Source organism: Hyla sarda, chromosome 6 (assembly GCF_029499605.1).
Source record: "Hyla sarda isolate aHylSar1 chromosome 6, aHylSar1.hap1, whole genome shotgun sequence".
In the NCBI taxonomy this organism is placed as follows: Eukaryota; Metazoa; Chordata; class Amphibia; order Anura; family Hylidae; genus Hyla; species Hyla sarda.
In genome coordinates this window covers 89,105,596-89,128,977 of record NC_079194.1, presented here as the reverse complement: position 1 = coordinate 89,128,977, position 23,382 = coordinate 89,105,596, and the positions used below count along the sequence as shown (strand labels likewise).

Sequence of the window (23,382 nt, the reverse complement as noted above, 5' to 3'; positions counted from 1 at the left end):
CCGGATGGTGGATAAGCAGCCCCAAACAAGTTCCAAACATATACAAGCTGTCCTGCAGGCTCAGGGAGCATTAGTGTCAGCGTGAACTATCGGTCGACATTTAAATGAAATTAAACACTATGCCAAGAGACCCAGGAGGACCCCACTGCTGACACAGAGACATAAAAAAGAAAGACTACATTTTGCCAAAATTAACTTGTTAGCCAAAATCCTTCTGGGAAAACGTAATTTGGACAGATGAGACCAAGCACATCATTCTACTCAGGGTCGGCCTTAGGGGTGTGTGAGCTGTGCGGCCGCACAGGGCGCCATAGCAACAGGGGAGCCGGGCGGCCAACACAGCTCGCACTAAGTATATATAATTTGTATTGCCCGACGCCCGGGATTTAGCCCTGCTTTGGGCAAGAAGCGCTAAATGCCAGTGTAATGAAGAATACTGTGCCCTGTAGCAGAATGTGACCCTCCGCACAGGGACACAGTTTTCTGCTTTGCAGGCCGCTCCCTCTCATTACATTCCCACTACTGTCCCTATATGGAGGGTCACATTCTGCTTCAGGGCACAGTTTTCTTCATTACACCGGAAGGCTTCACTTACCCCGCCCTCCTCCGCGTCTCCGGTTGGCTGACGGCCAGAGTCTGAAGAGGGACGTCGCGCATGTGATGTCCCTCCGCAGACCCGCACAGGTCGTCAGTGACGTCACTCGTCAGGCCGCCGCCAGAGAGAAGAGAAGCGCAGCGCAGGTCAGGTAAAGTTGTCTATGTGTATCTGTGGGTGTCTGTCTGTGTGTGTGTGTGCATGTGTGGTTGCCTGTCTGTGTGTGTGTGTGTGTGAGTCGGGAGGGGGGGATGGGGGAATGACAATGCTACCGAATTTGGGGAACCTGCTACTACCTAATGTGGGAAATCTGCTACTACCTAATGTGGGGAACCAGCTACTACCTAATGTGGGGAACCTGCTTCTTCCTAATGTGGGGAACTATACTGCACCTATTGTGGGGAACTATACTGCACCTAATGTGGGGGAACATACTGCACCTAATGTGGGGAACTATACTACCAACCTAATGTGAGGAACTATACTTCACCTAATGTGGGGGAACTATACTGCATCTGATTAAGGGGGGCAGAGGACTGGTGAAGGGGGACATGGAACTGATTAAGGGGGCAGGGGAATGATTAAATATTAAAAATAAATATTGTTACAAATATTTTTTTCCTCTTTGTGTATGTTTATGGGGTAATGGGGGGGCTCCACAAGGCTAGCTCGCACAGGGCGCCTGAACACCTAAGGCCGGCCTTGATTCTACTGTTTACCGAAAATGGAATGATGCCTACAAAGAAAAGAACACAGTACCTACAGTGAAATATGGTGGAGGTTCAATGATGTTTTGGGGTTGTTTTGCTTGCTCTGGCGCTGGGCGCCTTGAATGTGTGCAATGCATCATGACATCTGAGGATTACCAACAGATTTTGGGTTGCACTGTACAGCCCAGTGGCAGAAAGCTGGGTTTACATCCTAAATCTTGGGTCTTCCAGCAGGAAAATAACCCCAAACATATTGTCAAAAAGCACCCAGAAATGGATGGCAACAAAGCACTGGAGAGTTCTGAAGTGGCCAGATCTAAATCCCATTGAACACCTGTGGCGAGATCTTCAAATTGCTGTTGGAAAAAGGCGTCCTTCCAATAAGAGAGACCTGGAGCAGTTTGCACGCCCCCTCCATGGGCTTGCATTGAGGGGGCGGAGTGTGACGTCACACGGGGGCGGAGCCGTGACATCACTATGCTCTGTCCCCGTGATCGCTAGTAATCAGACCTGGAGCGAGCGCGCTCTGGGGGCTGATTCTAATGGGGTGCGGCGTGGAAGATCACGGGGGTCTCCAGTGGCAGGACCCCCTTGATCAGGCATCTTAGCCCCTATCCTTTAGATAGGAGATAAGATGTCTTAGTGCCGGAGTACCCCTTTAAAGATGCATTCTGGAAATTATTTATTTATCAATTTTTTGCTAATATAGTGCAGCATAGGCTATTATTAGAGAACAATGAGAGTTTCTTGTATATGCCTTTTTCTTCTTTTTGCTGATGTGGCATGCATGTTACAGGCTCCATTTTGGTTTACAAATTCACAATGATGGGTTGTTTGCAGCATATATTTCTTAAGACTCCTTTGGCTTTGAGTGGGGAGAGTCATCTCATCAGGCTGCTAGTGCTTATGCAAATCACAGTCAAATTAGCAATTTTTAACACAATTTCATTCATTTATGGAAATCACATGCAGTAATTAGCTGTGGTACAGCAAATTAACCGTAATGTGTCAATGCAGCCTTAGTTGTTTTTTTCTCATCGATGGTAAACCGTGGTAAAAAATGACACATTTTTATCATATTTTGCACAATTGCCATATAATCTTCATTTTTGCCATGATTTGAGGAACAAACAAAAAAAGCTGAGCAAAAAACGCAGTGTGTAAACACAGTCTCAGGAGAGGTGTATAAATACTATATATCCTTATCCCATATACATAGCAGGTGGAGCAGGAAGGGGTGGGAAGGGATCTGGGAGCTAATAGGAGGGATATGGTAGGGGTAATGTCATCTTGTAGTCCACCGAAATATGACCTTCTGTTACTATTAGTTACTGTAAGATTTGGAGACTCTGGAATGTGATTACATGACTAAGTAAGAGTAATAATACATATGGAATGAAAAAAATGGACTAGTGATGGTGAGGGTGCATAATATAGGCAAAAGTAAAAAACAAGAGGTCGACATTTATTATTGTAAAAGTGAAGCATTTTCTACACCTTTTTTATGTGTGCTTTTAATGTGTAGGAGCACCACATTAATTAAATGGTCACAGAGCATTTGATAAATTTTGTGGCGGTGTAGTTTTAGAGACTTTTCAGTGGCTTTGCACCTTTTTTGCTCCCTTTCACAAAAAGGCGCAGTTCATAAAAACCCTTCCATATCATGTGTATTGCCAAAATCTGTGGATTGCAACCAGCAGAAATGTGTAAACAAAAAGGTGCAAAAAAGGCGCAAATAAACCCTGCTTGCGCATTTTGTGCGTTTTCTAGACACAAAAAACTGTATAAAGACAGTGATAAATGTTGCCATGATAAATGTCGGCCAAAGTGCTTTGAAAGGGCAAATGAACAAGATGTGATGGGTGGATATTCAAATATCTCAGACATGTATGTCACATGCACAGATTATGCTACCAATTTCTGATAGAGACCTACACTTATCTCAAGAACGGGGGCCCCCTGTCCCATCTGGCATAGTTGGCCGTTATGAAAACAGTGTACCTGGTGCTACAATTGATTCTGAGAGAGTTATATAACCTCCATAAAACAACCTGCTTGGCTGTTTTTGGAATCCCATTCACCTCTAGCTTGCCACGACTTGGCCAGACCATCTGTCAGACATTTATGCCATATTCTGTGGATATACCAGAAATATTTGAGGTGGGAATACCTCTTAAAGTCACAGTTGTAAATGTAGCATTTGCTTGTGTATTGTGAAAATGCAGAATTACAAGCAGGAGTAGTCCCTGTTTTTCTGTGGACTATAAGCTGAATAGTTTCTTTTTTTTTTTTTTTTTCATTTTTTTTATTTTTTTTTATTTCAAGCATACAGAAACGATAAAGGCGTGTAGAATGTTTCAGGGTACAGTGGCTACAGATTGCTTCTGATGCTTTCCCAATACTACTGTATAACAGAGAATCATTTTTGTATAATATATTGTAGACTGATAATATTTGGTAACCAAAGTGTATTGATGTTTCTCCTGATAAAATATATAATCTTTTTTTTTTTTTTTTTTGCAAAGAATTCAAATCTTTTGACTGCTGTTTTGGTATTTATTTTATTTTTTTTCATTTGCTTAAGTTTATTTTGCATTGCATGTGGTTTACTGGCATCTTAGATTAGTCATTGCTTGCTCTTGCCTTGTTCTTTCTTCTGCCTGCTCTTTATGAAGACACCCGTGGGGCGTAATGAGAAGCAGGGGGTATCATTTCTTTGTGGTTATGTGAGTACACAATGGGCGAAAATGTTGTCATGCCTTGTAATATCTTCATTTGACATAATCATTGAATCATGTCCGTTCTGATGCATGAACTGTGTCTTTCGTCCTGTGCCTGTTCTGCCATGTTCTTTGTGCAGTGTTTGTTGTGGGTAACTTATGTGTTGATGTGTCAGCTCAGTCATATGTCCTATGTACTTAAAGATGTTGATATGTAACTAAATATATAACTATGTGAATGGGCATCACAATGGTGACCCATGTAGTAATAATATATATATATATATATATATATATATATATATATGTCAGTTCATTTTGTGTCACCTGTCATTTAGAAAATAAGTTTTGATCTGTCATTGAGACACATTAAAAGTTTTCATTTTCACAGGGACTGAGTGTTTAGTCCCTGACCACCCACGAGTACGACCCAGAAGAAGCACACACTTAGCTCATTCTTTCCCAACTCTGTGTCACGTGACCTGGATAAATGTGCAGGGCCGTGCAATATAGCTAGTTTTATTCCTACATTAGATGACTACTTAGTTCCTTTTTCATGCAAGACATTTCCTACAATGCCAAACAGTAGTGAATGCTCTAAAGAGTTGTCCTAAGATAAATGCCTATCTATAGGATAGTTGAAAATTGCCTGCTCACTGGGACTTCCACCAATCATGAAAATGGGGAGCCCCATGACCCACCCCTGTTTCTATGGTGTGAAATTTGACATGTATGCTGCGCTACATTTAATCTCTTATCAGTCTTGTTTTTTTGTCATTGCTGTGCATCACTACTTACCTCTGTAGATGTTGCCACGATGGCATTTTTTTGCAGCAAAAAAACATTATAGTCTCAGCATGTTGCATTTTTGGGAAACGTCTAGTTATTCCAAAAATGCCCAAAAACTGGGAAAAAAGTGCTAAACCCAAGAATACAAAATGTGTTTGGGGCTTTATAATTCCTTACTGACCCCTTTGTCTACATCTGCCCACATCGTCTTTGCTGTGGTAAAACGCTGTGTGGCAGTTGTGGTGTTTTTGCCCCTAAAAAAATAAAGTATAAAGCTAGCCATATAGCGCCTAAAAGAGCAACAGCATACATAGCTGGTCACCACTCAGGATGGGATTATGGCCCAGCGATCAAATTGCTATAACCTATCCATGGATACTGTAAGTTTCTATCTTTGGGCAGCCCTTTTAAAGTGTCCCTTTTGCAAAAACTTTGGCCATTTTACAGACACATGTCAAAGATATTGATTTGTTGGGCTCTGGGAGCTCAAACCCCTACCAATATACAAAACTAGTTGGGAGAAGTGCGCTGCTTAGGTTGCTGTGATTTCCATCTCACTGCATAAGGCACACTCCACTTTAAATGGTCACTCTCACTTTGCAATAGCAACATTTTTGCTATTGCACTCCTCATGGTAAATAAAAAATATTTCTAATATACTTTGTTAAAACATTTAAGTTTTCTATGTTTTATTTGTGCTTAAAAAAGCTAGAGCACATTTCCCCCCCATCTCATACACAGACTTTGAACCGAAGCCCAAACACAGGAAGTGCAGCCTGGAGTGCTGAGGGGGGTGTGTCCAACCAACAGCATATGGCAGTGTGAGAGGAGCTATGATTGGATGAGGCTGGACACACACCCCTCAGCACTCCAGGCTGCACTTCCTGTGTTTGGGCTTCGGTCCAAAGTCTGTGTATAAGATGGGGGGAAATGTGCTCTTGAGCTTTTTTAAGCACAAATAAAACATAGATAACTTAATTTTTTTTAAAACAAAGTATATTAGAAATATTTTTTATTTACCATAAGGAGAGCAATTGCAAAAATTAGTTTTAATGAGAGTGAGCATTTAAGTCTATAGAGACTGTCTCTTGTACCAAGACGGAAAAGACAGTGAGTCACCGAGTGAAACGTTTAACCGCAACCTTCTTTGGGCTTAGTTTAAAAATTTATACAAGTTTGAACACCCAGACTCAGCCAATCAAAAATGTTGACATGTGTCTGTGAGTTTTTGCAAATAACAAAGACACTTTAACTTGTAGACATGTTAGGTGCTGTCATTGTCTTTCTGTCATTACTTTCTACTTGTATCTAAAGCTGAAACCTATTTTTGGTTCTTCAAGGCTCATGAGGCTGAAGAGGAGGCCAGGATGAACCCAGACATGAACGATAGACTCAAACAGCTGGATAAAGAAGTTTCTTACTATAGAGAGGAGTGCAGCAAAGCCCAGGCTGAAGTGGACAGGCTTTTACAGATTCTGAAGGAAGTGGAAAATGAAAAAAATGACAAAGACAAGCAGATAGCTGAGATGGAAAGGTATATTTTTCTTCTATTACTTTTTTTGTCTGATCTTACACCACTTCCCACCAATCCTATACGACTTCCCACCATTGAGCAGCAATCATCTGGTCTTCCTGGAAATGTATAACCATTAAATGAATTTGGTTTAGAACTAAATGGGTACTCAAGGGAACTGAACTTATCGGACACTTATCCTTTATCCACAGGATAGGGGTTAGGTGTCTAATAATGGGGGGGGGCTGACTACTGGGACCCCTTGCAATCTCCTGTATGGGTCCCCATCTACTTACACCTCCTTGGTGTGGTCCGTTGGACCAATGGTGTCTAAAGAGTTCAGTTCCCTGGATTAGTCCATTAGGATTAGCACCACCCTTGATTTTGTTTTTTTTAGTAATACAAGACCAGATCATTTGTATTACAATGTATAAATAACCCTCAAGGCTAGACACCAAGAAAGGTGTAACCAAAAACAATTGTCCTTACCCTCTATTTAGATGATGTGATATTGTATATATAATCTAATAAAGACAATTGTTTTGCTTATATTTTTTTAGGGCGTTTTACCTTTATTATTATATCATATATTCTGTCGGTTATGTAAAAATAAAACGATAAGCCCCTCCAAAGACTACGCCAAGGAATGTAACAAGTCTATTTCTCATATTTAGTTCCAGACTTCTTTCAAAATCAATCATATATTATGAAGTCTGATGAGTGATTTTAGTGGGTTATTTACAGGCACAAATCTTAGGCACACCTACTATTACAGCTTGTTTTTTACATAAACCATATTGCATGTTAGTATAAAAAACCTTGTCATATCATGTGGTATCTTCTTCAACTTTAAAAAGCCTTTAGTTCCATTTATCCTTCTTGCAGGGTAACTGCAAAAGTTGTAATAGCTCTGCAGTTTCTACTGTAAAACATCTCTCTAGAGCTGTGGCCTCCAAACTGTGGACCTCCAGCTGTTGAAAAACTACAACTCCCAAAATGCCAGGACAGTCGTTGACTGTTCAGTCATGCTGGGAGCTGGAGGTCCGCAGTTTGGAGACCACTGCTCTAGTGTGAATATTAAACAGGTTATGAGGGAAACTCTAGTAGTATCTCATTCTCAGTGTGTGAAACTCATGCATTAAAGTCTCTACCAAAGCAATTATGTAAGTCTTATGCTGAAAGAGGGTGGAGCCCATGTTACAATCTCTAGTTGCATCTGAGTGTGACTCTTGCTGTGAGATTGAGGGGGCAGCCTATGTTATTAGACTTTTCCTAAAATGGTATGTGAGACTCAAGCTGTGAGAGGGTGGAGCCCATGTTATAATCTCTACATAGGCTTGTGTGTGAGACTCATGCTGTGAGAGGGTGGAGCCAATGTACTAATCTCTACCTCTGCTTGTATGTGAGACTCATGCTATCAGAGTGAGGGTGGAGCCCATGTTATAGTCCCGACTTAAGCTGGTATGTAAGACACATACTGAGGGATGGCGGAGCCCAAGTTACAGGCTCTACCTAAGCTGAAATGTGAGACTAATGTGAGACTCACGCTTTAAGTGGGTGGAGCCCATGTTATAGTCTCTGCCTAGGCTTGTATGTTAGTTAAATGCTGTACGAGTGATGGTGGAGCCCATTGTACAGTCCCTACCTAAACTGGTATGTGAGACTCATGTGGAAAGATGGTGGAGCCCAAGTTACAGGCTTTACCTAAGCTAGTATGTGAGACTCATGCTGTAAGGGTGGAGCTTAAGTTGCAGTCCCTACCTTAGCTTGTATGTTAGACTTATGCTGAAAGATAGTGGAGCCCAAGTTACAGGCTTTACCTAAGCTAGGATTTGAGACTCATGCTGTGAGGGGGGAGCTTATGTTACAGTCCCTACCTTAGCTGGTATGTGATACTCCTGCCTTGAGAGAGTGGAGTACATGTTACTGTCTACTTGTTTCTGAGACTCATGCTATGAAAGTGAGGGTGGAGCTTATGTTACAGTCTCTACCTAAACTGGTTTGTGAGACTTGCGCTGTGAGAGGGTGGAGCCAATGTTATAGTCTCTACCTCTGCTTGTATGTGAGACTCATGCTGTAAGAGTGAGGGTGGAGCCCATGTTATAGTCCCTGGTATAGGCTGGTATGTGAGACTCATGCTGTGTGGGTGGAGCTTATGCTACAGACTCTACCTTACCTGGTATGTGAGACTCATGCTGTGAGAAGCATCATGATATAGAACAGGAGGAACTGAGAAAATTTACATTGTTGTGGAAAAAATCTCAGGATAACTTATTTATTCATGTAAATCTCTGCTTATTCTGGCTGAGTAGTAATGTGGATGGTCTGGTTTAGTGAATGACAGCTATGAAAACGCTAACTTATACACATATAGTTGTTAATTACATAGTAGGCCCGCCAACATGACCAGAATTAGTGGAAATTTACAAGAATAAATGACTAGCTATCCTGTAACCTTTTCCACAAAACTATTTATCAATCTGCTCAGCTCCTCCTACTCTTTAATATGAGGTCTACAAATTGGAAAGGTTCCCTTTAAAGGTACATTCACACATGCATAATTTTGCTGCAGATTTGCTACCCATTGACTTTAACGGATAGCAAAATCTTGTACAGCTACGGTAATCTTCAGCAGATCTGCAACAAAAATACACATGTATGAAAATACCCTATATGCAAAAACCAAGACTAGCACATGGAGGGTAATTATTATGTTTATACCCATAGGCTACCATCATAGGTAATCCCCAAAAAATACCTTTTTTTTATTTTTTTTTTACCATGTACCGATTAAAATTAAACTTTGCTAATCCACACACAATTTTTTTTAAAAGCTTGTGCTAATATCTCTTATTGTAATGTGATGTGATGAAAAGGGCCGTCGGCTTCACGGAATCACAATCTCACACTCTTGCAACATGTGCCTGCAGAGCATGTGTTCATTATGGTTTTATGCCCATATTAAAACCATTTTTCTCGGCCTTCCTCAACATGTTTCGCCACATAAGCATTGGCTTTGTCAAGAGGCAAATGGGCACTTTGCTGCCAAACAGTGTCCGTTTGCCTCTTGAAGACACTGCTTATGTGACGAAACATGTTAGGGGGAGGGGTTTTGTGGGGCGGGTTAAATGATTTAAATATGTACATAGGACCATGAACATGTGTTCTGCAGGCACATGTTGCCAGAGTGTGAGATTGTGATTCCATGAAGCTGGAGGGCCCTGTTCATTAGATGTCACATCACATTACAGTAAGGGATATTAGCAATTGGCTTTTAAACAATTGTGTGTGGATTAATAAAGTTTAGAAATTTTTAGGTACGTGGGAAACATTTTTTTGGGGGGGATTACCTACGATGGTAGTCTGGGGTATAAAGGTTCCCTTTAAAGGGGTATTCCACTGCCCCAGCGTCCGGAATGTTAAGTTCAGAGCACTAGGTGTGGGGGTCGTAACGTCACGGCCACGCCTCTCATGACATCACACCCCCTCAATGCAAGTCTAAGGGAGGGGGCGTGGCGTCCGTCACGCCCCCTCCCATAGACTTGCATTGAGGGGGCGTGGTGTGACGTCACGACCCCCGCAGCCCATACCCAGCATTCGGAACTAAATGTTACGGACACTTGGGCAGTGAAGTACCCCTTTAAGGCATGTAAATTTTCCCCAGCATTATAGGACCCCATACAGAAATAAAAAAGGATCTTAAAATAGTGACAAATAAATACTTCATTTCATTGCTGTATAATAGTGTGACATGGCACCAGAGACCATGTAGAATCCATGTCTGGAAAATGACACTTTACAACTTTCAAAAGGTTCCGTTTGGAAGCGTGTCCTATAACTTCACAGTTCATATGAAGTCACCTTCGTGTATATGAGGTATGCAGATACAGCTGACAGCAGTTGTTCTACTGCCAATATAGCAGATGACTTTCTTTTAACTCCTCCTAATTTCTACATTTTTTGTTATTTTTTTCTTGAACCATCTTCACTTGACATGCAAGTAACTCCCTTTGCAATAATAATGTGAGGTCAAGGGGAAGTACATTACAAGACTAGTCCCCATAGGTGTGAATGGTGTGAGTTTAGCACCTCTCTATATGATGTGCTAGCAGGGTAAACTTGGCTATCAGCTCCATTATACTCTGTCTGTTCCCTTCACAACTGCCGTGATACATTTTTATAGCATTTATGCTATTGAACGTGAAAATATGAAAGGCCACGAGAGACACATAAGGTATTGTCAGATTCTAAAAAATATATCTATTACAAGAAAGTGAAATCTGAACATATTTTTCCTTTTCTTATTCTTGAGACCTCTCCAAGTAAACTTGGTGTCTGGTTTTAAGGATTACCTTTACATGTCCCATGATCAGCGGTTAGATAGAGTGCAGTCACAATTCTACAGCCTCAGTGCAAAGAAAGCAAAGCATGAATGGGATAACCCGTGAAATGAAACTGTTCTGTGGCCCCTAAAGGTCATATACCTTAAAGGGGTATTCCAGGAAAAAACTTTTTTTTATATATCAACTGGCTCCAGAAAGTTAAACAGATTTGTAAATTACTTCTTTAAAAAAAAATCTTAATCCTTTCAGTACTTATGAGCTTCTGAAGTTAAGGTTGTTCTTTTCTGTCTAAGTGCTCTCTGATGACACGTGTCTCGGGAACTGCCCAGTTTAGAAGCAAATCCCCATAGCAAACCTCTTCTAAACTGGGCGGTTCCCGAGACACGTGTCATCAGAGAGTACTTAGACAGAAAAGAACAACCTTAACTTCAGAAGCTCATAAGTACTGAAAGGATTAAGATTTTTTAATAGAAGTGATCTACAAATCTGTTTAACTTTCTGGAGCCAGTTGATATATAAAAAAAGTTTTTTCCTGGATAACCCCTTTAAAGTAGGTTGGTGGTTGAAAAACAGGTGAACAAATGATTGTATCATGAACGATTGTTTCACAGATGCAGCCATACATAGTTCTTCAAACTGTCCATACATGATCATTGATACTGGGTAAAGGACCCAGGTTGGATACATTTTTAGAACATTCTGAAAATATTTTTTCCTGAACAAATGTTCATTGACAAATGTTCTGTCAACCGACTAGTAACCAAAAAATTTTAGCGTGGTTGTTTTTTGTCGACTCTCATCTAATGAACGATGGTTTTGGTTGAAATCTTTCATTTTTATCAACTTTAATTTAAGATTCCTTAAGAACCTGGTATTCTGCAGGTCTGCTTTAGACAATCATTGGAAATCTTGTTTGGTATGTTTATTTTCTCAAGGATTTGGTAAAAAGGTTATATACAAAGGTTATAAAGTATCACCTAGCCACAATTTTTTAGAGTCACACCTTCTGACACTTTTTCTATATTTCCATTCACATTGTGGCATGCAGCTATGTAGCTATAGGTGTGAACACTCTAATAAATACTTTTATGATGGCGTTTTCCAAATTTTTTGAGGATTCAATATACTGTATTTGTCGGGGTATACCACGCACCGGCCTATAACACGCACCCTCATTTTACCAGGGATATTTGGGTAAAAAAAGTTTTTAACCCAAATATCCATGGTAAAATGAGGGTGCGTGTGTGTGCGTGTATACCCCGATATACCCCCAGGAAAGGCAGGGGGAGAGAGGCCGTCGCTGCCCGCTTCTCTCCCCCTGCCTTTCCAGGGGTCTAGAGCGCTGCTGTCGGCCCTTTTCACCCCCTGGTTATCGGCGCCGCTGCCCGTTCTGTCCCCCTGACTATCGGTGCCGGCGCCGATAGCCAGGGGGAGAGAAGCGGCGCCGACAGCCAGGGGGAGAGAAGGGGCAGCGGCACCCATTGCCGGCGCCGCTGCCCTGTTGCCTCCCCCCATCCCCGGTGGCATAATTACCTGAGTCGGGTCCGCGCTGCTGCAGGCCTCCGTCGTGTGTCCCCAGCATCGTTGCTATGCGCGGCGCACTGACGTCATGCGCCGCGCCATTCAGCGCATAGCAACGACGCCGGGGACGCACGCCGGAGGCCTGCAGCAGCGCGGACCCGACTCAGGTAATTATGCCACCGGGGATGGGGGGAGGCAACGGGGCAGCGGCGCCGGCAATGGGTGCCGCTGCCCCTTCTCTCCCCCTGGCTATCGGCGCCGCTTCTCTCCCCCTGGCTATCGGCGCCGGCACCGATAGTCAGGGGGACAGAACGGGCAGCGGCGCCGATAACCAGGGGGTGAGAAGGGCCGACAGCAGCGCTCTAGACCCCAGGAAAGGCAGGGGGAGAGAAGCGGGCAGCGACGGCCTCTCTCCCCCTGCCTTTCCTGGGGGTGTATCGGCGTATAACACGCACACAGACTTTAGGCTAAAAATTTTAGCCTAAAAAGTGCGTGTTATACGCCGATAAATACGGTAAATCTTGGCAAAAAAAAAAAACCTCTGTATTTCTCCCTATGAAATCAATAGATACACAGAAATAAAACATGGGCCCATAGATTTTATGTATACCGTTGTCTCTGACCCCTCCCAGTATTCCATGGGGCCAGAAAAAACGTTGTATGCTGCAGTGGGTGGGTGGATAGCAGGGTGTAAGGTATTTACTGAAGTAATGCTAAATGCCCACCCACTGCAGCATAGCCTCACCCCCTGGGACCATGTGACTCATAACCTATTGGCTCTGGCCAAATGGAATGCTGGAAAAGGACAGAGACAACAGTAAAATAAAAATACTTGCACTACAGCACTTCAGGGTATGGGTCCTGTGCATGGAAACGGGACAAAGTGGTGCAGAAGGTGAAAGAAGTGTATAACACTGTATTCTAACTTGCCATTATAGTACAGAAGGGCTTCATGTACAGCCAACCAAGCTAAAGAAAATAAAATCCTGGAATACTCCTTTAGGCTAGGATTCCACTGAGGTTTTTGTCTTACAATTTTTTAGGCTCAAAAATGCCAGAAAAACTGCCAGGAAAACTGCCACTGATTTTTTCTGTGTTTTGGTGTTTTTTTCTGGCCTTTTTGCCTTTGACAGGAAATTGCATTTTTGGCCCCTTTGGCGTGTTTTTACAAATTTGTTGGGTACCAAAAAAAATAAAAAAAAAATAAATAATAATAATAATAAAGGATGCAGTAGGGATGGAAAAAATTGTATTTAACAACATTTATATTTTTTATAACAACATTTTTATATTAATTTTTAAACGGATCAATTTAAGTGGGCGGGCAGGGAACTAAAAATGTAGCTGACAATAATAAAAATGTAGAAAGGAGCCATTTAAATGTAAAATTAATACATTTTTTATAATACATTTTTTTTTATTTTTTATTAGTAATGTACAGTAACCCCCCGACATGCGATGGCCCCAACATATGATCAAATCGACATATGATGGCCTCTCAGAGGCCATCGCATGCCGATGTCAGCATGGACATACGATGCTTTTATATGTCGGGGCCATCGCATTAACTGCTATCCGACAGCGCAAAATGCTTAAGCTGCTGTCGGATAGCAGTTTAAGCATCCCGGATAGGTTCACTTGCCTATCCCCGTCCACTACGCGATCCTCTGGCGTCTTCTGCATTTTCTCCGGGGTCCGGGCCTCCCTTTCTGGCGTCGTTATTACGTCGCTGCGCACGCCGTCCCCGCCGCACCAACGTAATAACGTCACCAGAAAGCGAGGCACGGACACCGGAGAAAATACGGAAGAAGCCGGAGGATCCCGAAGAAGACGCCGTCGCAGCGGGACAGCATCGGGAGCCCCTGGGACAGCATCGGGAGCGGTGAGGACGCGGTCCGGAGCGGCGGGGACAGGTGAGTATTAAATGCACTTTTTACATTGCATGAATCCCTCAACATACGATTGATTCGTCAAACGATGGGTTGTTTGGAACGAATTACCATCGTATGTTGAAGTGTATGACTAAGGCCCTGCAGGCTGAAACGTGTCACACTGCAAGAATCCTTGTTGTATCCCTTAGCAACCATGAATTTTAACCAATAAAGAAGTTCCTTTTGCATGAGAGTCTGCGCTGGATATCCCTTTCTTTGCTCATTACTTAACTGGATTAGTCCAAATCCAATCCGGGCGCTTACAGGAGTGAGCTGGTATCTTTGCTTCTTGAGGGACCACTGTATTTTAATAATGTGTTAAATAAAGTGTGTGTGTTTGAAATTTTTTTCTCTATTTTCTAAATTTTTTAGGTAGTACTACTACTCCCAGCATGGAACACACTGTTCCATGATGGGAGCTGTAGTACCTGTACTAATAGACAGATCGCCCAGGGTGTCTCTCCTGACACCCGATGTGATCGCTCTATCTATTGCAGAGATGGAGCGGCTTTCTCCTGCACTCGCATCTCTGCACCATACTCGGCCGGCCAGTGATGTGAATGGAAATTCACATCACTCATTCATATTTTCCACTCAGAGTGATGATTGGTCGGATGGCTGCAGCCAATCCCCGCTCTCAGCGGGAAATATGAATGAGTGAGGTGAATTCTATTCACATCACTGGCCGGCGGGAGTATAGTGCAAAGATGCGAGTGCTGTAGAGAACCGCTCCACATGTCTGCAATAGATAGGATGATCACATCGGGTGTCAGGTGTGACACCTGCTGTGATCTTTCCTTAACTGCAGGTACTACTACTCCCAACATGGAGTGCACTCTCTGTTGTGACCGGTCTATTAATGCAGGTACTACAGGTCCCAGCATGGAGCAGAGTGTGCTCCATGTTGGGAGCAGTAGTACCTGTAGTTAAGGAAAGATCATAGCAGATGTCACTCCTTACACTCGCTGTGATCCTCCTGTATAATGTATTGATTCGGGCAGGCGGGCGGTCTATCGTCCCCTGCACTGACGTATATATCCACATATTCATATTTCCCACAGAGAGTTGTGATTGGCTGGAACCATCTGGCCAATCACAGCTCTCTGGGGGAAATATGAATAGGTGTATATATACGGCAGTGCAGGGGACCATAAAAGAGTGGCCGGCCACCTGCCCGCATCTATACATTATAAAGGAGGATCGCAACGGGTGTCAGAAGTGATACCCGAGGTGATCTGTAAGTTAGTACATGTACTACTCCCATCATGGAACAGTGTGTTCCTTGCTGGGAGCAGTAGTACTACCTAAAAAAATATAAAAAAAATTAAGAAAAAGTTAAAAGCACACACACACTTTATTCAACACATTATTAAATTACATTATTAATAAAAAGTTTAACAAAATTAATTATAACAAATATATTATTTTTACATTTGAATGGCCCCTTTCTACATTTTTATTATTGTCGGCTACATTTTTAGTTCCCTGCCCGCCCACATAAATTGATCCGTTTTAAAATTTATAAAAATTTTGTTAGAAAAAAGATACATTTTGTTAAATACTATTTTTTACATCACTACTGTATCTTTTTTTATTATTTTCTTTTAATGCTACCCTACGAAATTTTTTTTAAAAAGTTATCTCCATCACTTTTTTTGATCGCTAAAGTCCAAAAAAGAATAAAAACCACTGGCAAAAACATCAACATCAACACAAGTTAAGACCCACATGGTGTTTTTCTAGGCTTTTTTTTACTCCCATAGACTTCCGTGGTAGAAAATCGCCAAGATTTTCCCGAAAAAAATGCCAAAGTCTCAACAAGAGGTCGATTTTGAAAAACTGTCAAGGAGCCAAAAAGAGCTGAAAAACACGCAAAGGATAAAATAAAAAACGCCAAACTGAAAAGCGACAAGGGGATCTGACATTTTGCAGTTCACTATTGACTTGCAGCTAACATCTGGTCGCAAAGTTTTTTCACAGAAAAAAACACTGTGCAGCAAAATGGGTGTTTTTAATCAGCGTTTATACATAAAAAACATGAGTAGAATCCTAGGCTTAAAGGGGTATTCCGCCCCTAGACATCTTATCCCCTACCCCAGCAGCGGGACCCCGCGATCTCTCCGGCAGCCCCTAGTCATCTGCAGCACGGAGCCGAAGTTTACTCTGTGCCTGATGACTCGGGATACAGGGGCTGGTGGTTCGTGACGTCACACTCCACCCCTAATGCAAATCTATGGGAGGGGGCATGGCTGTCTCGAGGGGAGGGGCTGTTATGTCACGAGGGGGCTGGGCTTTGACAGCCCCCGTATCGTGAGTCATCAGGCTTGGAGCAAACTTCGGCTCCGTGCTGCAGATGACTAGGGGCTGCAGGGGAGATCGTGGTGGTCCCCAGTGGCGGGACCCCCGCGATCAGACATCTTATCCCCTTTCCTTGCATAGGGGATAAGATGCCTAGGGATGGGTTGCACTCTAACTTAAGATGTGAAATTCCTGAAGGTATTACCTATTCTTACATGCCTTTCTGGTATCATAATTCATTTAAATTCAAACATTATCAATTATTATATTTTCAACTACAGTTGTAGGCCATCATTGTATTCTAATAATGAATGTCTGTTTATTTTGTGTGTATCTTCTGAATACTTTGGATTGTTCAGCTATGGGTGAGTAAAGTGTCTGATATTCTCTTGCTTTCTGTGCACGCTCAGGATATGGCCGTATACATAAGGAATGCTATAAGCATGGTGCCATTTTTGTTTGCATCTGACAGTAGCGTCAAAAATTACTTTGTGCATTAAAAGGAAACATTTTGAAAATTTCTCTAAATTCTGCTGAAATTTATCAAAAATTTTCAAATTATTTGGCGTATATCCCAACCACACACTTTTTTCACTCTTGCCCAATTTTTCCTAATCCTGGTGCATTTGTTTTATTATATTTATCATTTCCATAGCGCTCCATTTTTGTTTTCAGATATTGCAGATACTTTGGTGCCATATGGACTTCCAGAGACAGTATACACACACCTTCTTAACCAATTCATGCACTGTAGGTTTCAGCACATGTCATCTCAAGTTTTATTGTACATACATGTTTCCTTATAATCTTGTTTAAGAAATAATCTTATTGGTAGAGTCTATTTTATCTGATCTGGGACTTGCATTATAAATGAGTGCTTAGGAATAGTACTCCTCAAAAGCACAAAGCAATTGTGTTATTCTTCATCTATTGTGTGTTTTGTAATTTCTCAATTGGTTAAAAAATAAAACATATTTTTGGCTTGTGAGAAACAGAATGCATTCTCTATATTGTTCTCATAAACATGCATGTGATATAAATGGTTGAAATATAAAAAAAAATGAACAAAGTGCCATGCTACCGTATATACTCGAGTATAAGCCGACCCGAGTATAAGCCGAGACCCCTAATTTCAACCCAAAATCCCAGGAAAAGTTATTGACTCGAGTATAAGCCTAGGGTGGGAAATACCTCATCCCCCCCTGTCATCATCCAGACCCGTCATTAACATCCTCATCATCCCCTTGTCATCATCCCACACATCCCCCCTTCATCATCCCCTTGTCATCATCCCACACATCCCCTTATCATCCCACACATCCCCCCTTCATCATCCCCTTGTCATCATCCCACACATCCCCTTATCCCACACATCCCCCCTTCATCATCCCCTTGTCATCATCCCACACATCCCCTTATCCCACACATCCCCCCTTCATCATCCCCTTGTCATCATCCCACACATCCCCTTATCATCCCACACATCCCCCCTTCATCATCCCCTTGTAATCATCCCACACCCCCCCCTTCATCATCCCCACACCCCCCCCCCCCCCTTCATCATCCTCTTCTCATCATTCGCCCTCAGTGGTCTTCAACCTGCGGACCTCCAGAGGTTTCAAAACTACAACTCCCAGCAAGCCCGGGCAGCCATCGGCTGTCCGGGCTTGCTGGGAGTTGTAGTTTTGAAACCTCCGGAGGTCCGCAGGTTGAAGACCACTGCGGCCTTCAACCTGCGGACCTCCAGAGGTTTCAAAACTACAACTCCCAGCAAGCCCGGGCAGCCATCGGCTGTCCGGGCTTGCTGGGAGTTGTAGTTTTGAAACCTCCGGAGGTCCGCAGGTTGAAGACCACTGCGGCCTTCAACATCATCCAGCCCCCTCTCACCCCCTTTAGTTCTGAGTACTCACCTCCGCTCGGCGCTGGTCCGGTCCTGCAGGGCTGTCCGGTGAGGAGGTGGTCCGGTGAGGAGGTGGTCCGGGCTGCTATCTTCACCGGGGGCGCCTCTTCTCCGCGCTTCCGGCCCGGAATAGAGCCGTTGCCTTAACAACGACGTATCTGCGTCGTTGTCAAGGCAACGTGACTATTCTGAGGCCGGGCCCGAAGCGCTTAGAAGAGGCCTCCCCGGTGAAGATAGCAGCCCGGACCACCTCCTCACCGGACCACCTCCTCACCGGACAGCCCTGCAGGACCGGACCAGCGCCGAGCGGAGGTGAGTACTCAGAACTAAAGGGGGTGAGAGGGGGCTGGATGATGTTGAAGGCCGCAGTGGTCTTCAACCTGCGGACCTCCGGAGGTTTCAAAACTACAACTCCCAGCAAGCCCGGACAGCCGATGGCTGCCCGGGCTTGCTGGGAGTTGTAGTTTTGAAACCTCTGGAGGTCCGCAGGTTGAAGACCACTGCGGGTGGGGGAGTTCACTCGAGTATAAGCCGAGGGGGGTGTTTTCAGCACGAAAAATCGTGCTGAAAAACTCGGCCTATACTCGAGTATATACGGTAATTTATTTTTTAATATGTCTTTAGAGCTATTCTTGCTTTTCCCATTTTTCAGTTAGAGAGCTCTGGATCTGCTATGTACACTCTAAAGGGGGTTTCCCACAAACAACAGGCATCAACTATTCACGGTATAGGTGATAGTTGGTAGGGGTCTGCTTGGACCCCCACCTATCATGAGAACTGGGATCCAATTTCCACTATTGTTATGCAGCATCAGTTGGACATACATGCTCTATTGGCATTTAATTCTATATGCCTGATAAGGATAGCAGAGTACAGTGCTTGACTATCTTCATCAGACCCATAGGCCCTCATTTACTATTGAAGGCCTATGACAGCCACCACGCCCCCTCCCATAGGTTGCATTGAGGTGGCGGAGCGTTATGTCACACGGGGGCGGAGCAGTGACGTCACGATACTCCAGCCCTGTGATTGTGATTCATCAGACCCGGAGCAATGTTTTCTCCTGAGGCTTATGATAGGGGGTGCTGCATGAAAGATTGCGGGGGTCTCCAGTGGCAGGACCCCCGCGATTAGGCATCTTATCCCCTTTCCTTTGGATAAGATGTCTTAGGGTACATTCACACGTTCAGATTTACAGCTTATTTTACGCTGCAGATCCGCTGCTGAAGGGCCTCTGTATGGTGCCCTTAAAGGGGTACTCCGCCCCTAGACATCTTATCCCCTATCCAAAGGATAGGGGATAAGATGTCAGATCGCCATGGTGCCGCTGCTGGGGAGCCCCGGGATCCCCGCTGCGCACCCCGCTATCATTACAGCACAGAGCGAGTTCGCTCTGTGCGTAATGACGGGCGATACAGGGGACGGAGCCGCGTGACGTCATGGCTCCGCCCCTCGTGACATCATGGCCCGTCCCCTTAATGCAAGTCTATGGCAGGGTGCGTGACGACCGCTGCGCCCCCTCCCATAGACTTGTATTGAAAGGGGTGGGTCGTGACGTCACGAGGGGCGGAGCCGTGATGTAACGATGCTCCGGCCCCTATATTGCACGTCATTACGTGCAGAGCGAACTCGCTCTGTGCTGTAATGATAGCGGGGTGCCGCAGCGGGGATCCCTGGATTCCCAAGCAGCGGCACCACGGCGATCTGACATCTTATCCCCTATCCTTTGGATAGGGGATAAGATGTCTAGGGGCAGAGTACCCCTTTAAATGTGCCTGCTTGGAGCGGCAATACTCCGCTCCGAGCAGACACACTGCGATGTGCGAGTCGCCGCTCATGCGCGGTGTACTCGCACACATTGTGGCCGCTTCCCCTGCTCAATGAGCTTGGCCGAGAGCTGCCATGATGAGCAAGTATACGGCGCATGCGTGCGGCGAGTCGCACATCGCAGTGTGTCTGCTCAGTGCGGCGTATTGCCATTCCGAGCAGGCACATATAAAGGCAGCATATAGAAGGTCCTTCAGTGGCGGATCCGCAGCAAAATACGCTGCAAAAATCCACACGTCTGAACGTACCCTTAAGGTCGGAGTACCCTTTTAAGCTCAACTCCATTTAGGCTCTTTTTACACCTCGTTTTTGCAGTGTCTGGAAGTGCTGTACATCTGGGAGCTCCCTGACATATACCTTCACCATATAGCAGTGAAGGATGCCACTTATCGGAATCTATCATAGTCTCCCATACAATAGTCTCCACCCTCCTCACATGCATTTTTAGGGCCGAATTGCGACACCTGGCTGGACGCAAGGGTAGCCATGAAGCAGCTGGATTTACTAAGAGGCTTTCGCCTCTTAGTAAAATCTTGAGTTATGTGCGGCACACCAAAACACGGCACACGGTACATGACCCCCAAACTTCTAAACAGAGGATTCTTAAAGGGGTACTCCGGTGGAAAACTTTTTTTTTTAATTCACTGGAGCCAGAAAGTTAAATAGATTTGTAAATTACTTCTATTAAAAAATCTTTATCCTTCCAGTACTTATTAGCTGCTGAATTCTACAGAGGAAATTCTTTTCTTTTTGGAACACAGAGCTCCCTGCTGACATCATGACCAAAGTGCTCTCTGCTGACACATCTGTCCATTTTAAGAACTGTCCAGAGTAGGAGATAATCCCCATAGAAAACATTTGCTGCTCTGGACAGTTCCTAATATGGACAGAGATGTCAGCAGAGAGCACTGTGGTCATCAGGTCAGCAGAGAGCACTGTTTTCAAAAAAGAAAATAATTTCCTCTGTAGTATTCAGCAGCTAATAAGTACTGAAAGGATTAAGATTTTTTTTTTATAGAAGTAATTTACAAATCTGTTTAACTTTCTGGCACCAGTTGATTTAAAAAAAAAAAAAAAAGTTTTCCACCAGAATACCCCTTTAATAACAACAAAAGACCAGTCAACAGGGGAAGAAGCAGTGTTCGACTTCGACTGTTCTGCACTGATAAGGACAAAAATTATAAAGCTACTAAAACGGTCACAAAGCTATAAACAAGTGAAACATTAAATACATATCCCACCATATTTTATGCACAAAAATTTGAGTATGATTCTATCCTAAGAGAAAGGTTGTAGGTAGAGTTTTTGCTTAATATAGTGAATGCTTAGGGTAGGTTCATGCCATATTTGAACATTCTGTTTGGCTGGACCATCATAGGTTTGTATGCTGTAGAGATATATGCAATTGTTTGCCTATAAATATTCATATACAATTTGCCCTTGATTCCCATAGCATAAATTTGGCTCCTGGGTAAGTTAGATGTATACGCTTATCAAACTATTACCCTAAACCTGGTATGATCCTAACTTTACGGATGGAAAAACATGTAGATTTTCCATTTTTGTTGTTTGGAAAAAAGTCCTTATGAGTTATGTGTAATTACAGTATTTACCTTTACATACAACCCAGGGAGATATAAACTCATCTATCTTAGGACTGTGAGAGTAGAAGATGCATGTAATTATATTGTAAATATTTACTATTGTCTTTTCTTCATTATGAACATTGGCTTCATGGTGTCACTGTTCTTGAAGAATGGTTCTAACCCATGTAAGTTTACTAAATTTAGTTCTTCATTGAGCATGATGGAGCATGTGGTGAGTAGATGAATTCTACCTGGGAATAATTAATAGCACCCTAACGTGTCGCGTGCAATCTGCCGTTACATTAGCTTTGAACTGCAGACATTAAACAGGATACAAGTCTGCGCTATACAATCCTCCCATTTGTTTTTGTCTTGTTGTATTTAAATTCACATCAAAGTTGTGTTTATGCGTGGAATGCATTCTTGGTCTGATTAAACACCTCTCCTGACAGCAATCTGGAGGAGAGATGGATAAGGTTATTTACTATGTCTTTACACGTAAACCTGTAGACGTTGCTGGCCGATGGGGATATTGTGTAAGATTCCTATTACAAGCCTTCCACAAACTCCCCAAATCCTTCATATTTATCTTTTTTTGCATTGTACAAATATTCACATGACAAGAACACCTTTGATGTATTAAGAATAATAGGATGCTTATATTGGTTGGCAGCACGTATTCAGCATATGAAAACTAATTCTAATTACACTAAATAACAGAAATGATCTTAATTTGTTGTGTATGTTACCTTGAAGTTTGGATTTCCTAGAATTTCACAAGAGACTCTACTAGTCATGATTTATGAATGTCTATACAGAATTTTCTGGTCAGATTTCCAATGGTAAAGATTGTGGGGGAGATTTATGAAAACCTGTTCAAAGGAAAATTTGACCAGTTGCCCAAAGCAACAAGTCATATTTCTTCTTTTATTTTCCAAAAGCCTTTTTTTTTTTAAATGAAAGAAGTGATCTGATTGGTTTCTATGGGCAACTGCTCCTCTTTCCTTGCAAAGGTTTTGATAAATCTCCCCCTGCAGTACTCATTTCTGACTTTCATTCAAGTCAAATTACTCTCAGGCTACTTTCACACTGCCGTTATGACATGGCAGTGTGACGGGCGTCGGGGAGGGTGAGGAGAGAATAGCGGAAGAAAAATTACTGCAATTGCCGTCTTTTTCTCCAGCTACTCCCGTCAAAAAGTAACAGGTCCCGACAGCCCCCATAATAGTAAATGGGAGCCGCTGGGACACGTTTTTGCCTTTGTTCCCCGTCACAAAAACGGCCATTAAAGTGACAAAAAAAGAGAGACTTTACCTGCCATTCTCGACAGGGAGCAACAGCAGTGTGAAAGGGGCCTTAATTGGCAAATGTGACTTAGGTACGGGGGGCTCTCAGGGCCACACCATCCAGTGAAATAGTCACCACTATCATTGGTGGCACAATGGAGGGCTTTCTGCATCATCCTAATGTGTGTAACATTAGAAAATTTGTGTTTACAGAGTTGAAAAGGTTAGACTTTGAATGATGTCCCATTTCCTACAGTAGCTTAGGGAGGCTACACTCACAGCGGCTAAACTAAATGTTTTTTGAAGTCTGAGTTATTTGAATTTATAAGTGATCAGAAATAGGTACATGTGGTGACAATGAAG

The 23,382-nt window shown here is 43.2% G+C and overlaps 1 protein-coding gene across 1 annotated transcript in view; it reads left to right on the top strand.

The window, feature by feature from the left end:
• Nucleotides 1-23,382, top strand: part of ERC2 (ELKS/RAB6-interacting/CAST family member 2) — a 950,023-nt gene that overhangs the window by 513,979 nt on the left and 412,662 nt on the right. The window contains exons 13-14 of the mRNA XM_056528115.1: nt 3,981-4,031; nt 6,155-6,348. Of these exons, the coding sequence (XP_056384090.1) occupies nt 3,981-4,031; nt 6,155-6,348 (245 nt within the window). The remainder of the gene's footprint in view (nt 1-3,980; nt 4,032-6,154; nt 6,349-23,382) is intronic.